The sequence below is a fragment of the Micromonas commoda genome, chromosome 13 (genome assembly GCF_000090985.2).
Source record: "Micromonas commoda chromosome 13, complete sequence".
NCBI classification, from domain to species: Eukaryota; Viridiplantae; Chlorophyta; class Mamiellophyceae; order Mamiellales; family Mamiellaceae; genus Micromonas; species Micromonas commoda.
In genome coordinates this window covers 618960-634196 of record NC_013050.1, presented here as the reverse complement: position 1 = coordinate 634196, position 15237 = coordinate 618960, and the positions used below count along the sequence as shown (strand labels likewise).

The 15237-nt window shown below is 68.1% G+C and overlaps 7 protein-coding genes across 7 annotated transcripts; 4 read left to right on the top strand and 3 right to left on the bottom strand.

Moving 5' to 3' along the window:
* Positions 1 to 161: 161 nt before the first annotated feature.
* On the top strand, positions 162 to 1730 carry MICPUN_87398 (predicted protein; the record flags this gene model as incomplete). The annotated part of the gene is made up of 2 exons (XM_002505736.1): positions 162 to 1256; positions 1323 to 1730. Coding segments are annotated over 2 exons (1503 nt in total), but the record flags the coding sequence as incomplete, so codon positions are not given.
* A 1473-nt stretch (positions 1731 to 3203) lies between these two features.
* MICPUN_76985 (predicted protein) lies at positions 3204 to 3470 on the top strand (the record flags this gene model as incomplete). Its single annotated transcript, XM_002505735.1, has 1 exon — positions 3204 to 3470. A coding segment is annotated over one exon (267 nt), but the record flags the coding sequence as incomplete, so codon positions are not given.
* Positions 3471 to 3994: 524 nt separating this feature from the next.
* MICPUN_63681 (predicted protein) lies at positions 3995 to 5050 on the bottom strand (the record flags this gene model as incomplete). The annotated part of the gene is made up of 1 exon (XM_002505492.1): positions 3995 to 5050. The coding sequence occupies one exon, from the start codon at positions 5048 to 5050 to the stop codon at positions 3995 to 3997; it is 1056 nt and encodes a 351-aa protein (XP_002505538.1).
* A 357-nt stretch (positions 5051 to 5407) lies between these two features.
* CBR/ELIP1 (early light induced protein-like 6, chloroplast precursor) lies at positions 5408 to 5929 on the top strand (the record flags this gene model as incomplete). Its single annotated transcript, XM_002505734.1, has 1 exon — positions 5408 to 5929. The coding sequence occupies one exon, from the start codon at positions 5408 to 5410 to the stop codon at positions 5927 to 5929; it is 522 nt and encodes a 173-aa protein (XP_002505780.1).
* Positions 5930 to 5999: 70 nt separating this feature from the next.
* Positions 6000 to 12470, bottom strand: MICPUN_103840 (predicted protein; the record flags this gene model as incomplete). Its single annotated transcript, XM_002505491.1, has 1 exon — positions 6000 to 12470. The coding sequence occupies one exon, from the start codon at positions 12468 to 12470 to the stop codon at positions 6000 to 6002; it is 6471 nt and encodes a 2156-aa protein (XP_002505537.1).
* Positions 12471 to 12829: 359 nt separating this feature from the next.
* MICPUN_63678 (predicted protein) lies at positions 12830 to 13453 on the top strand (the record flags this gene model as incomplete). The annotated part of the gene is made up of 1 exon (XM_002505733.1): positions 12830 to 13453. The coding sequence occupies one exon, from the start codon at positions 12830 to 12832 to the stop codon at positions 13451 to 13453; it is 624 nt and encodes a 207-aa protein (XP_002505779.1).
* Positions 13454 to 13745: 292 nt separating this feature from the next.
* On the bottom strand, positions 13746 to 14672 carry MICPUN_69560 (predicted protein; the record flags this gene model as incomplete). The annotated part of the gene is made up of 1 exon (XM_002505490.1): positions 13746 to 14672. A coding segment is annotated over one exon (927 nt), but the record flags the coding sequence as incomplete, so codon positions are not given.
* Between the last annotated feature and the right edge of the window lie 565 nt (positions 14673 to 15237).

Below are 15237 nucleotides of genomic sequence, written 5' to 3'. Positions count from 1 at the left end.
AAAGGAACATTCCGTATGTAAACAAGTTTCTACAAATGCCGCGTGATCGCCTAATTTGATGAAATATGACTGCCCGCATGTGCCAAGCGCGACAGGATTCCGCCGCTCCAGCTGAAGTCGGCGCTTCACAACAACCGCCGCCGACGACGTGCACGCCCCCCATGCCGTCCGTGGAGATGTCCCCGGAGGATGAAGCGACGCTGACGCGCATGCGCCGCGACGTCATCGGCCACGGATCCACGTTCTCCGGCGCGTACGGCGAGAAGCTCATGGTCTACGCCGACTGGACCGCCTCCGGCCGGGCCCTGCGCAGCGTCGAACGCAAGATCCGTCGAGACGTCCTGCCCCTCTACGCCAACACGCACACGTCGACGTCGACCACGGGGGCGCAGAGCAGCTGCTTCAGGCAGGAGGCGCGGCAGGTGGTGGCGCAGTGCGTCAACGCGCGGGTGAGCTACAGCGACAAGCACAGCGACGTGGTAATCTTCGCCGGGAGCGGCAGCACCGGCGCGGTCGATCGACTCGCGCGAGCGCTCGGCGCGCACGTTCCGCTGCCCCGCGGGGCCCCGAGACGCGCCCGTCCCGTCGTCTTCGTCGGCCCGCACGAGCACCACAGCAACCTCCTCCCGTGGCGCGAATCCTGCGCCATCGTCGTCACCATCCCGGAGGATTCGCGCACCGGCGGGCCGTGCGTGCGCGCCCTTACCGCCGCCCTGGGACGGTACGCCAACCACCCGACCCTCATCGGCTCGTTCAGCGCCGCTTCCAACGTCACCGGCGTCCTCGCCGACGTGAACGCAATCACGGAGACGTTGCACTTACACGGCGCGCTGGCGTTCTGGGACTACGCCGCCGCGGCGCCGTACGTGGACGTGGACATGAACCCCGTAGTCTTCGACCCTCACACGGGCGCTCTCAACCCGCACGTGTACAAAGACGCGATTTTTATATCGCCGCATAAGCTCCCGGGCGGACCGGGGTCGCCCGGGGTGCTCGTGGCGAAGCGCTCTCTGTTCCAGAACGACGTGCCGAGTACGCCGGGCGGCGGGACGGTGTTCTTCGTGACGGGCGCCGATCACAGGTACCTGAGCAACCGGGTTGAGCGCGAGGAAGGCGGGACGCAGGACATCGTGGGATCGGCGAGGGCGGGGCTGGCGTTCCAGGTGAAGGCGGCGGTGGGCCCGGGCTTGATCGCGCGGGCGGAGTCGAGGCTCCGGGACGTGTTGTTCGGGTCGCTGGCGGCGAACGCACGGATCGTGCTGCTGGGGCCGAGGACGGACTACTGGAAGGAGGACGGGCAGGGTCGGGGAGGCGGCGCGGAGGGCGATTTTTCCGGCAAAATCGGGAGGCTTCCCATAGTCTCCTTCCTCGTCCGCGCCCCCGCGTTCGACGCCGGCGACGGCGCCGGGCCCACATCGCGGTTCCTCCACCACTCGTTCGTGTGCGCGGTGCTCAACGACGTCTTCGGCGTCCAGGCGCGCGGGGGATGCGCCTGCGCGGGACCTTACGCGCACGCGCTATTGGGCATCGACGAATCCGCCTCCGCCGCGCTCGAAGCGCACCTGCTGGACAAGGCTGAGGTGTTGCGTCCGGGGTTCGCGCGCGTGTCGCTGCCGTACTTTGCGAGCGTACGCGAGATCGAGTACGTCGCGAACGCGATTCACGCGGTGGCGAATCACGCGTGGCGGCTTCTTCCGATGTACAGGGTGGACGCCAAGACTGGGGAGTGGCGGCACGCGACGCGCGCGAGGTCCTTCCCGGAGCGCAGGTGGCTCGCGCACATGAAGTTTCCGCGTTCAGATTGGGACGGACCCGCGAAGAACGCTTCATCAATCGACGGGGGGAACGAACACCCACGCGCGAGGGACGGAGGAGGAGAGGACGATTTAAACGACGACGTTCCGAGCGAGGAGTCAATCGCGGCGCGGCTCGACGAGCAATTGGCGACGGGGCTTCGCGTGTTGGAGACGTGCGGCGTCGGTCACGACGACAACAACGGCAACAACAACGGCAACAACGAGCGGCGTAGGCTCCGGGTGCCTAAACCCGAGGGTGGGCTCGCGGCGAACGAGCGCGCGATGCTCGCGGGGGGGATGGACGACGACGACGGCGACGCGCGCCTGGCGTACGGCGACGACGGCGACGACGACGGGGAGGTGGCTCACGACGCGGGGCCCGGGCACGCGGGGTCCCGGCACGGGTCGAGCGCGGAGCGGGGCGACGCCATCCGGTGGTTCATGTTCCCATCCGAGGCGTCGCGCGTGTTAGAAACCGCCGTCCAGGCGCATTCCGCGGGTGGGGTCCTACCGCTGGACTACCTCCCGGAGGTTCGCGGCGTCACGGGGGCGATGCGCCCCCCCGGCATCGAGGATCTCGGCCCGCGGGACCCGTCCCCTACGTTGAAATCTTCGCGGATGGAGAGCCGCAAGCACCCGCTGCGGGTGACGGAGAGGACCGAAAACGTTCGCGGAGGATTGATCCAGAAGCGCGCCGCGCCCCTCTGCGTCGGCGATCTTCGCGAGCCGACGGAGGGGGAGCCGCGGACGGAGGGGGGCGCGGCGGTTGGGCGCGGCGTGGGCGAGTCGGACAAGGAGAACATCGAGGAAGAGAACGTCGAGGTGGAGAACGTCGAGGAGGAGAAGGTTGTCGAGCTCGAGCCCGAGCCCGAGCCCGAGCCCGAGTCCGGCGTCTCCACCGCCGTCGCGACGGTGGCTTCCCAAATCAACGCCAGTCCCAAATCTAAGCGCCAGTCCAAGAAGCTCGCCAAGCCCCCGGCGAAGATCCTCAAGCCGCTCAACCAGGCGCTCAACGACTTCGACATGATCAAGGAGGGAGACCGCGTGCTGCTCGGGCTCTCCGGCGGCAAAGACTCGCTCGCCATGCTCCACCTCCTCCTGTACGTCAAGTCGCGGTTCCCACCCGGCTACTTCACCCTCGCGTGCGCCACGGTGGACCCCGGCACCGAGGCTTTCAACCCGAGGCCGCTCATCCCGTACGTGCGGTCCCTGGGCGTCGAGTACCATTACCTCGACGAGAAGATCATGGCGATGGCGGAGCGTCACATGACTGGCGACTCCATATGCGCGTTTTGCGCCCGAATGAAGAGGGGCGCGCTGTACTCGTGCTGCCGGGCGCACGGGTACAACAAGCTCGTCTTGGCGCAGCACCTGGACGACTGCGTCGAATCGTTCCTGATGTCCACGATGTACAACGGCGCCGTGCGAACGATGAAGGCCAAGTATACCATCGACGAAGGGGACGTGGAGGTGATTAGGCCCGCGGTGTACCTGAGGGAGAAGGCGCTGAGGGATTTCTCCTACGACGCGGGGTTGCCGGTCATCAACGAGAACTGCCCCGCGTGCTTCGAGGCGCCCAAGGAGCGCAATCACATCAAGAAACTCCTGGCGCGCGAGGAGAGCGTCTTCCCGAGCCTCTACTCCAGCATGAGGAACGCGTTGACGCCGCTCTTCGACCCGGCGGCGGTTGACGTCTTGACGATGATTCGCGAAAACATCGACAGGAGGAACGGGTGGAACGCGAGGAGGGTGGCGCAACGCCTGGAAGCTGTCCGCCAGGGTAAGTGCGAGAAGGGCCGGAAGGACATCGCCGCGGAGGAGCACGAGCGGCGGGCGGGGGGTGAAAACGGGTGGGGCGAAGGCGAAGGCGTCGACAGAGGCGTCGACCTCTCGCGCGCGAGCGAGGCGCAGCTGCTGGAGGAGCTCAACCGACGGAGGCGCGAGCGCGTGAGGAAGACGGGGCAGACGCATTCCACGAACGACGTCGAGCTCGACGCGGACCTGACGGAGAAGCAGATGTTCTGCACGGCGGACGGGTGCCGACGGGAGCCGTAATCTTAGCGGCGGATGGACGCCTCGCGTGTGCGGCGGTTCGTATGAGGGTTTCAAAGACGACTTGACTCTTCTCCGAGCTCGTAGCGTGTCTCCGCCGAAAACGACTTCTCTCTCCCCGCGCGCCGCGCCCCTTTCGAAGCCGATCACGCGCCGCGGATCTTGCTGGACTGCCACTTGCGCGCGCCCGCGCCGTCCGTGCCATCCGCGCGCCGACCGCCAGTGCGAGGTTTCCACGTCACCGCCGGCTGCACGTCGCGCTCGCACTTAATCGCGAAACTTCCGTCGCCGATTCGTCTCCTCGCCGAAACCGCCTCGGCTTCGCACTGCCACGTCATCGCGTACGTCCACGTGTCCGCGTTACCCTTCATCCCGTTTCCGAGCACCTTGACGCAGAAGAAGCCGAGCGCGCCGAATATTCGCCGCAGCAGCCTCGTCTTCGCCTCGGATCTCAGCGACTCGCACGCGATGATTTTCCCACCCGGAGCCGTGCACGCCACGGCTGCCGATAACAGCGCGTCGTTATCGTCGCCGAGGTACCCGGCGTCCGCCCACACGACCACGTCGTACCCGCTCCCCTCCGCCACCCTCGCGAGCGCCTCGCGGTCGGTCCAGTCCAGCGCCTCGACGCTGACGCGCATCGCCGCGTCGGCGAGCTTCTCGAACGACGCATTCACCGACGCCAACGCGCTGATCTGCGCCTGAAACTCCTCAACGTTGGCTCGCAGCAGCGGCAGCACGTCGGGATGCTCGGTGAGGGTCACGGTGCAACCGTGTCTGAGCGCCATGGCGAGCCCGGGCAGGCCCGCGCACCCCGCGCCGAGCTCGACGACGCGAGCGTCGCGAAGGGGGTCGTCGTCGTTTTCGTCGATTCCGAGTTTCAATCTCCCCAGCGCCACGTCGAGCGAGTCCCCGCCGGCGCTGGCGCGGCGCGCGGGGCGCGCGGGTGCGCCGGATGGACGCGACGACACTGCGACGGACAGACTGTTCGGAACGTGACGCAGCGCGACGCCGCGCTCGATCTCGCGCGCGAGCGCCATGCCGGAGGCCCACAGCCTCTCGCCAAGCTCGGGACCCTGCTTCACGATCAACGACGCCCCGCAGACCTCGAAGGTGACGCGCCCTTCCGCGTCGGCGCTCGCGCCGCACGACTCGAAGCCGTACCTGGGCTCGCCGTCCTCGGAGCTGAAGTCGATCTCCATGCCTTTTCGAACGAGTAAGACGGGGCGAGCGGGGTCGGCGCTCGACGGAATGTCGTATCTCTTCGCTCCAAAACGCGTAAGCCCGTTACTGCGTTACGTGTTGCGCCCACAGAACCTAAGCTGCTACGAGTTAGTCTTCCCTCTCTGAAATTTGCCATTACCGCAACCACGGAAGCGTGTCCGGCGATTGGATTTTTTTGCGCCATCACGTAATTGCTCAATTACTCCCATGCGCAAAGCGTTTGCGCATACAAAGGCAAAGCCTCGAGACGCCGAACGAGGGCCGCTCGTTCGCAAGCGAAGTTCGCATCACGGATGTGGATCGGCCACGTCCCCGTGTCACTTTCAACGACGACGATGGCGGTTCTCGCTCTGCCGTCGCTCGCGTCCCGGGTAGGGCTCGCGCCCCGCCGCGCGTCCGCACGCCGCGCGTCATCCATCGTCACCCGCGCCGCCGGCGCCGACGCGGTCCCGGCCAAGGAGGCCCGCGCCGCGGCCGAGGCGACAAAGGTGGTGGCGAGAAAGGGCGTGATGGAGACGCTGGGATTCGGCGGGTGGGCGCCCGAGGTGATCAACGGACGGGTGGCGCAGATCGCCTTCGTCGCGGGCGTGGGCGCGGAGCTGGCGACGGGGGAGACCCTGCCGACGCAGTTCCACGACCACGTCTTCTCCCTCGCGTTCGTCTCCGTCTTGGTCGCGCTCGCGTCGTTCATGCCCAACGTGCAGGCGAAAAAGTTCACATCCGAGCCCGCCACGAAGGGCGCGTTCGGGCCCTTCTCGCCGGGCAAGGAGATGCTGCACGGAAGGCTCGCGATGATTGGGCTGGCGGCGGCGTTCGCGATGGAGCTGCACTCCGGGACCCCGCTCTTCGCGCGATAGGGCAAACGCTGTAACACTCATCGCTCGCACATTTGATAACACTCATAGCTCGACTGGATAAGTCACCTAATCACCTGTGATGGTACACGCGCGAGTACCCCTCGGCGGACCCGTGCCCGTACCCGTCGTTCCTCTCGTGTCTCCCCAGGATGGCATCCGCCGCGCGAAGCGCCTTCGCCGTCCTCGCGCCGCGAACCGGTCCGAGCATCGCGTCGCCCAAGGTACCCCCCGGCGCCCGAGCGGTCCCCCCCGTCGACGATACACCTTCGTGATACACCTTCGCGTAAGTCACCGAGGCGAACGACGAGTGGGACGACGCGCCGGTGCGTCGTTTTCCCGCGTCGTTCTCGCGTCCCCCCGCGTTCTCCTTGTCGTCCAAAACGTGTGACAGATGCGTGTTCCGGTTTGTCACCGGTCGCGAAGCGTCGTAGTGGGTGTCGGCGAGTCGGGCTCGAAGCGCGGCGGCTTCCGCCTCCGCCGCGGCCAGCGCGGCGTCGTACGCAGCCTTGTACGCGACCTCGTACTCCCTGCTGTGCGCGGACGGCGGGGCGACCGCCACCACCGCCGCCTCCGCCTCCTTCTCCTTCTCGTTTGGGGCATCCCGGGGGGTCAAATTTTTGTCGTCGTCGTCGGCGATGGAGACGTCCTGTTCGTCCGCGGAGAGGTCGAAGATTGCGCTCTCGTCGATCGACTCGATCGTCGCCGCGGGCGCGACGACTGGAGGATGAAGAAGGAGATGAGACGAAGGCGGCGGCGAAGGCGGCGGCGGCGCGGGTAACGCGGCGATACCCGCCGCCGCCGCCGCGACTCTGTCCACCGCGTCAACCTCGTCCGTCGCGTCAACCTCGGCGGGCTCGGCGCAAAGTGGGTCAAACTCGACGGAGGTCCGGTTCGCGATCATCTCCGCCTCCGCCAGCACCTCCCTCGCCCGCGACCTCACCTCCATCGCCCTCGTCAGCTCCCGTTCACGCGCGCTCGCAGCGTCTTTCGCGCGATAAACGGACGCGATAAACGCCCGAAACGCTCGAAACTTCAAAGCCTCTGTTTTCGCGCCGAACCTCGTCTCCGCCGCTAAAACCGCGCGCGCCGCCTCGCGCGCGACCCGGCGCCACTCGCGGACGCACGGCGGCAGCTTCAAGCGCCTCGCGCGCGCCGTCGCTCCGCGCGCCACGAGAGCCTCCCGCTCGCGATCCGCCGCCGCCTCCGCCGCCCGACTACGCCATTCGGCGAAGACGCGGGAAACCACGACGATCGGCGTCATCGTCGAAGCGGCGCTCGGCGCGCGCCCGTGCCTCGCGGCGAAGCTTCGCAGCCGCCTGGATCGGCTCGCGTGGATCGCCAGCGCCCACACGCATTCGAGCTTTATCGATCTCCAGCGGCGGGTCGCCACGCGGCGCTCGCACGCCGCGAGCCGTCGGGCATCGTTGGCGGCAAAACGCCAGCGACAAAAAACGGCTCGCGACGCGTCCCGGTTCCGAAGGTCTTCCAGCTGCGAAACGGCTTCGGCGTACCCGTTGGACCACGCCACGTGCCACCGCCACGCGTGGAAGACGTAACGCTCGTAACGCTCGTTGATGGCGCGCTCCATCACCCGCGCGTTCGCCGCCGCGATCGAACCCCTCGCCGCGATGGCGTGAACCGCGTTGATTCGCCACTGGCGCAGCCGCCGAGCCATTCGCCTCGTCACCACCCTGGCGTATCGACGCCTCAGGCTTCTGCACTCTGCAGACTTGTCGACGCAGTGTTTTCGCCACGCGCGGACACACTGAACGCCGGCGCGCCTCTCGAGGGTCACCGCGAACTGACGCGCCTCCGTCGAAGCGACGGCTCGCCACCGCCACGTCGCCAGGACGTCGGTGAGCGTCCGCGCGTTTCTGTCTTCGGCGAAAGCCGCGACGTCGTACGCGAGCCTTCGTAACGCCTTTGTAACGGCCAACCACGCCTCGAACACCCCACGCGTCGTGGACCGCTCGATCCTCGCACGGAGCCTGGCCGCGGACACTAGCGCCCGCTCGTTGACGACCCTTTGGGCGGTCCGAGCGCGCGCAAACGCAATCCACGCGCTCAGCGCCGGCGCGAGGCACCGCACGCGCCGCCGCCGCGCCGCGAATCGGTCGGCTCGAGCCTCCCGATTGGTCAACGTTCGACTCGCGCGAACCGCGCGCCGCCACGTGGCGAGACGACGCCACGCGTCACGCCGTTCGCTCCGTGCACGCAACGTCTCGAGCGCGTCGTGTGTGCGCCTCGCCTCCATTGATGCCATCGCCATTTCTCGCCAACGCCGAAGAAAAGTTTTACCAGACGCGATGAGCGAATCTCGAGCGACGGCGCACAGCTGTGCACGAAACCGCGCGCCGCGCTCCGCCGCACGAACCAGCGCCCAGAACACCTCGCGCGTCACGCGTCGCGCGCGCCATCCAGCCACCGCGGCGCATTTCACGCGCGTCGCGTCGGCTGTAACGGCCGTAACGGCTCCGCGCTCGACGGCGACGCGCCATGACGCAAACGCTCGAGCCGTAAGCTTGAGGCTCGTTGCTTTCCGATGCGCGGCGACGGCGACGTCGTGCGCCCTGCGCCGCTCCGGGTGCGCGACGCCCGCGCCCGCGATCGCGTACCACACGCGCACGACGCGTTGGAGCCTTCGCGACGCCAAGTCCCGCGCGAGGCGTCGCGCCGCCCGCGCCGTCAACGCCGCGGAGAACCTCGAGGAAGCCGCCCGCGATACCGCCCCGCGCCAGCCCCGGAACGAGTCCGAAGCGTCGAGGAAACCCCGCCGCGCGCGTTCCACCCTCGCCAGCGAACGCAAGATGACGAACGCGCGGGCGATGGAGACGGCGCGTAAGTGCCACGCGTGGAACACGGCGCGCGTCCTTCGACGCGTGCGCCTGTTCATCGCCGCGTACGACTTTTCGCGGAATCCCGCCGTCTCTTTGGTTACTACTCGCCACGCGAGGAACGCGTCGGCGCGCGGCGCGTGCACCGCGCGCCGCGTGTGCATCGCCTCGGCGCGCGCGTGGACCAAACTCCTCACGCGTTCCTTCTCGACCGCCTCGCGCCACCTGCGCAACGTCCCCCGCGCCCCCTCTCGACGCCTCCCGTGCGACATCCGCGTCGCGTGGTTGCTCAATTTACGTCGAACGGCGTTTGCGTACGCCGCGACGGCTCGATCCGCCGCGTTGGTCCACGTCAGCCGCCGCCACCCGCGGAAGGGCTCGCGACGGTACCTGTCGCACACGCGCGTCTCGCACACGCGCGCGAGCTCGAGATCGTGCGCCTCCGCGTCCCTGCGTTCCCTCGCCGACGCGAAAGAGAATCGGTGCCAATCGCGAAACACGCGCGCGAAGAGCATCGTCCTCGCGGCGCCGTCCCGAACGGCGACGCCGACGGTGACCCGCGCCACCTTTCGCCACCGCCGCTCGCGCGTGAGGGCGCCTGTTTTGGTCTCGAGACGCCAGGCGCGGAACTGGGCGCGACGGGCGCGGAGACGGGCGTTGAAACGGTGCGTGAACGCCGCAATCTCCGAACGACGAATCTGTCGCACGCGATCCCACTCGGCGGCTCGTTCGCGGTGCCAGTCGCGCCACGCGCGGACGCATTCGCGCTTGACCCTCTCGGCGCGGTGACGCGCCATCGCGGTCGCCGTTTGGTGCACGAGTTTGGACGCGGTGTGGGCGGACGCGACCGCGAGTTTCCATCCGGCGAAGACGTCGGCGACGACGGACCGATAATCGTCGCGCCAACACCGACGCGGGCCGAGACGAGTCGCGCTACGCACGCACAAATCCACCGCCCACTCGACGCGCTCCGCGTTCCGCCTTCGCCTCGACGCCTTCGCCGCGACGGCACGCCACGCGCCCAGCGCGGCGCGGCGAGCGTTCGCGACCGATTCGTCCCAACGACGCCTCACATTCGAGAGCGCCGACGCGAAGAGTTCGCGACGTAAGCGGCGAACGACGGCGAATGTTCGCCATCGTCGAACGCGGTCGCGACGCCGACGCAGCTCGCTCCGGGCGCACAGCCTGAACGCGTTCAGCGCGGTCCTGTCTTCGGCGTCGAGGCGCGTCATGACCGCGCGTCGTCGACTGATTCCCTCCATGACGTGGGTTCTCCACGCCTGCGTCATCTCTCGGCCAAACCTCGCCTCTTTCCTCGCCGCGAACCGTTTGAATGCGACGATCGCGTTGCGCCTCGCGCGTCTCGCGTCCTCCGAGCGCGTCTTCCACGCGGTGAAGCCCTCGCGCATAGCCCTGGCGAAGACTCGGGTCAGTATTCTGGTCACCGCCACGAGACGTGCCTCGTTCGCGGCGATGGAATCGTCCACGAACCGTACCCAACGCGCAAACGAGCTCCGCTTCTCGCGCCAATCCGTGGACACCTTTCCCCAAGCGAGCCTCCTTCGCAGCGACGCCGTCTTCGCAGCCTCGTTTGCCCAGGTTTCGAACGCGCGCGTCACGGAGCGAGCGTTCGAGGCCCGTACCGCTCGATTATGCGCGTGCGCGATGAACGCGTCCGCGCGAGCCGCGCCCTCCGCGGCGAGAACGTGGCAGTCAGCCGCTATACGAGCCGCCGCGGCGAGGCGGCGCGCGGTGACCTCCCTAAACGCGGCCGCCCACCACGCGCGAAGCGTCGTGCCGGCTATCCTCCGGCGCGTCTTCGTCTGACACGAGGCGACGAGCCGCGTCTCCCGCTCGCGGCGCCTGATCGCGTCGCTCTCTTCCAAACGCGCCGCCGCTCGAATCGACGATACGTTCTCCCCGAGTCGCCTGAGCTTCGCCGCGGATCTCGCAGCCTCCGCGGCGTCCTCGGTGTCCTCCGCGGCGTCCTCGGTGTCCTCCGCGGCGTCCGCCGTTACCGACGTCGGGGTCTGCGTCGCGGCGGACGCCGACGAGGCGGCGGTCGCGTCGGGTCCCTCCCGAGCTGACGACGCTAACGACGGAGGGGTGAACGCCGCCGCTTCGCAGCCGAACGAAAAAGTCTCCCGCGCCCCGCCGCTCGCCGACGACGGAGTCGGCGAGCTCGGCGCTTCCGACGCGCTTCCGCCGAGCAGCGTCGCGATCGGCGACGGCGGGATCCCCGCCGCGATCGCCTCGTTTCGCAGGCGAATCAGCGTCGCGCGTTCGCGTTCCTGATTGGTCAACACCGCGGACATCCGCCACACCCGAAACGCGGCGCTCGTCGTCCGCTCCGTTCTCCACGCGTCCAGCAGCGGAACCCTGGCGGACGCTGACGTGGATGCCGACGTGGAAGAACACGTGGACGGTGACGTGGACGCGGCGCCGACCCTGCGCATGGCCCGGGCGAGCGTCGGGGTGAGCACCTGCTCGCCGGCGTCGATCGCCGCCTCGACGTCCTCGCCGCCGTACCCCCCGTCGAAGGACTTTTCGAAACTCGACTCGACGTCCTCCGGAAAGACCTCGCCGTTCGTCGCCTGGCGCACCGAGGACGGGGTGTCGGCCACCGCGACCGCGCCGACCGCGCCGAGGCCCAGGCGTTGCGTCAGGTTTGTCACGCCGGTGAAACGGCTCGGGGTGGACACCTCCGCCATGACCGCCGCGAGCAGCGCGGTTCCCTCCGACGGGGGCGATTCTGTCTGTTGGCCCCCGGTTATATCGTCCCCGTATATATCGTCACCGTCGCGTTCAAACGTCAGACGCCGCGGGGTGTCGTCCTCGGGTCCCGGGGTTAGATGTACATTCGAGCCACCATCCGTCGGTCTGTGCACGCGTGGGGTCGGATCCCTCAGCGACGACGCCGCGCTGCCGGGCATCCACGGCGATATTCTATAAACGTCGGGTGACTCGCTCTCGTCCTCGACTTCGGATGCCAGCTGTGACGGGTCCGCGGTACTCGCCGCGACGGACGCGGACGATATCGTCGTGGCACCGACGGGCGACCCGAACGAGCCCATCCCGTCGGCGACCGCGAACGACATCGTCACGGCGTCGTCGTCGTCGGCACGGCTGGCGTCGTCGTCGACGCGATAGAAGAATGTCGGAATCTCTTCCGATCCGCCGCCCATGCGCGTCAGCGACACCCATCGCACCCCGGGATCTTCCCCCCCGGGTGGGTCGTCCGCGTCGACGGCGTTACCCGCATCCCTCGGCGCCCGGGAGGGACCCGCGCGGACGCGTAACCTCGTCGCGTCGAAGCCCCCGAAGACCAGAGTGGATCCCACCGAGTCGCCGCGTTCGTCTGGGGATGACAGCTGCGACGGGTCGACGCGGAGGACCCACTCGCTCGTGGCGCCGTCGCTCTCGACGATGAGGGAGAGCGCACGCGTGCGCCACGTGCGTGCGGGTGCGGAGACGGACGCCCTGAACGGCCGGGTGCTTCCGCCGTCCGAGAGTCCCGAGCGATGCGACCGCGAGGTGGACGGGGGGATCTGATGACGGGAAAGATCTCTCGGGGGCGAGTCGTGATTGCGCCGCGCGCTCACGCGCGCGTCGTCGTCGCCCGCCAGGGTCGACGTGGACGGCGCGAGGCTCACGATGTCATCGTCGCCTCCTCCCGCGCGGTCGAACGCGCCGCCCCCGGGGACCATCTCGCGACGCCGCGAACGTCGTTCCGCGGGACCCTCCCGAGGTTCGGCACCTCGCGTGCGTTTTCTCCCCCTCCGAGACTTTTCCTTCCCCCCCGACGCTGACGACGCGACCGCGGACCGCCGCGCGCGACGCTCGCCGCCCGACGGTGCCCGGCGCGCCCTCGCGCGAAGTTCCACGCGCGGACCGCGTTCGCGCCGGCGCTAATGACGCCCCCCTCAACCCCGGGGGCGCCCTCGCGAGACGGTTCCGGAGCTGACATCTCCTCTCCTCGAACGGGCCAACGGTATAATTTTGGCGGGACGACAGGACGGGACCGAGACTGGACCTTTCTCATTCCTTCCCCCCGCCTGTGGAGGTCATGACCTCGCGCAACCCGAACGCCCTGGCCGAGGCGCAGTCATCGTCGGAGATGTTCGACGTGATGTGCCCTCCGACGGCGGGCTTCGACGTGTACAAGGATCGCCCCGTGCCCACGGGCGAGTCCAAAACCAGGGGTGTCGTGCACCAGCGAAAGATCTGGCACAGGAGCGTGCACGTGTGGCTCGTCGATCCCAAACGATCGTTGGTCGCCCTGCAGAAGCGCTCGCCGAACAAGGACACGTTCCCAAATCGGTGGGACATCAGCGCGGCGGGACACATCGGAAGCGGGGACGAGTCACGGCCGACCGCGGTGCGCGAACTCGCCGAGGAGCTCGGGGTGATTTGCGTCGAAGAAGATTTGGATTTTTTGGGCACGGTGCCGGCGGAGCAGGCGGACCTCGGGGGATGCAACTGCTTCGAGGACATGTACGTGCTGCGGTGCGACTCGGAGTCCATCGCGTTCGCGGTGGGCGAGGCGGAGGTGAGCGCGGTCGCCTGGATGCCGGTGAAAGAGTTGGAGGAAAAACTCGCGGCGAGCGATCCGTCGGTGGTGCCGAGGACGCCGACGTACCGAGACGCGTTCTTCCGACACCTGCGAGACGAACACGGCTGCGCGTGGTGACACTCGTCAGATCAGCGTGTCCCGCCCGACGAATCATAGCACTACTAGACAATAAACGTAATCAACACGGCTACATGCGATGCAGCTACGGCGAACACTCGCGACGTTTCCTCAACTACTTGCGAACCTCGCGCCACTCCTCGCCGTTGAACGCCGCCGCGCACTCGTCGCGCGTCGCCCTCGGCCTCACCCCCGCCTCGCTCTCCACGCAGTGCCCGACGTCCCCGTGCAACTCGAACACCTTCGTCACGAAATCCCGCGTGTCCCGTCGCTTGTACAACCCACGGGGCTCCAGCACCGATCGCACCCCGGCGGTCGCCGCGGGCAGGCGGTAGTGGGGCATGTCCGAGAACATGTGGTGCGCGACGTGGCAGTCGGTGATGTGATGCGTCAGCTCGTCCACGCCGTGCCCAAACTCGCGGTCGATCGTCTCCAAACCCCCCAGCACGTACTCCCACTGGCCCTCTTCGTACGTCGTTGTGTCGTAGTCGTGGTGCTGGAGGTAGGTCACGGTGAAGAGCCACCACGAGAAGCACAAGTACGGCGCCAAGTACTGAGCGAACCAGTGCGCCGGGTTCGAGTCGCACGCGACGAAGGACGCGCCGAGAAACGCCGCGCACGCCACGGTGGAAACCGCGCACTTCACCCGCTCGTCCTTGGGCGCCCTGTCGAAGAGCCTGGATTGTGGGTTGAAGTGGCACCCGTCCGTCCCGGCCCACCGCGGTTCCAGGAGGAGGTACCCGGGAAAGCCGAGGAAGGTTCCCCACCACCCGTCAAGCGCCAGAGCCCGGACGATGGGGTTCACCTCGGCGTACTCCTCTGCAGTCATCCACGGGTGCGACATGTCCTTTACCTGGTGGTTGTGAAACCTGTGGTGCTGCTTGTGCGAGTACGCCCACGGGTAGAAGGGCACGAGCAGCGGCGAGTGCGTGAGGTGGCCGACGACGCCGTTGACGACGGAGGATTTGGAGAAGGAGCCGTGCCCGCAGTCGTGGCCGACGACGAAGTTCATCCACATGACGGTGCCCGTGAGGGGCGCGTACAGCGGTAACAGCCACGGGTGGTCCACCACGTGCGGGGAGATGACGCCGAAGCACGCGGCGAGCGCGGCGAGATCGTACGCGGCGTACTTGAGCGACTCCCCCAGGTCGGGCTCGAAGCACTCCTTCGGGATGGATGCGCGCAGCTCTCGGAGGGACGGCACGGGACCGGCGGCGGGAGTTGGCGCGTCCGCGGTTCCGAGGTTCGTCGTCGGCGCGGAAATGGCGCGGGGGAGTTGACGCGGGACGGACCGACCCGTCTTGGATGCGCCGGTGCGTGCGGGCGCCGCGGCGTCGACGACGCGGAGGGAGCCGCGGCGTGTCGATTCCATCCGGGGCGACGTGGCCCGCAGACAGGTGGATGAGGTCATCATCGCGGGCATCGCGTGAACGAGCGCGGCGGGAGGTACGTCGCCGGGTGTCCGGGAGACGACGGAATCCGACTCTGTGGAATCCGACGAGCGCTTCCGACGGTCTCGAGTCCGCTCGGGACGCGCGGCGCGGGAGTGTCGACGCCCGCCGCCGACGGCGGTCATCGGATAGAAAGCGCGGGATGGGCCAAAATCTACTGGCTCACGAGCGCCGAGCGTCGACGTGATTCAGGATAGGCGTCGACGTGGCGACGGCACACTCGAGCAGCGCGGTCGACGTCGCACGCGCTCATCTCCAACAGTCATCGCGTCGACGCTCGCCTTCGGAGACATGCCGCCCCCTCGGATGCTCGCGTCGCGCTTCGCGGCGGCT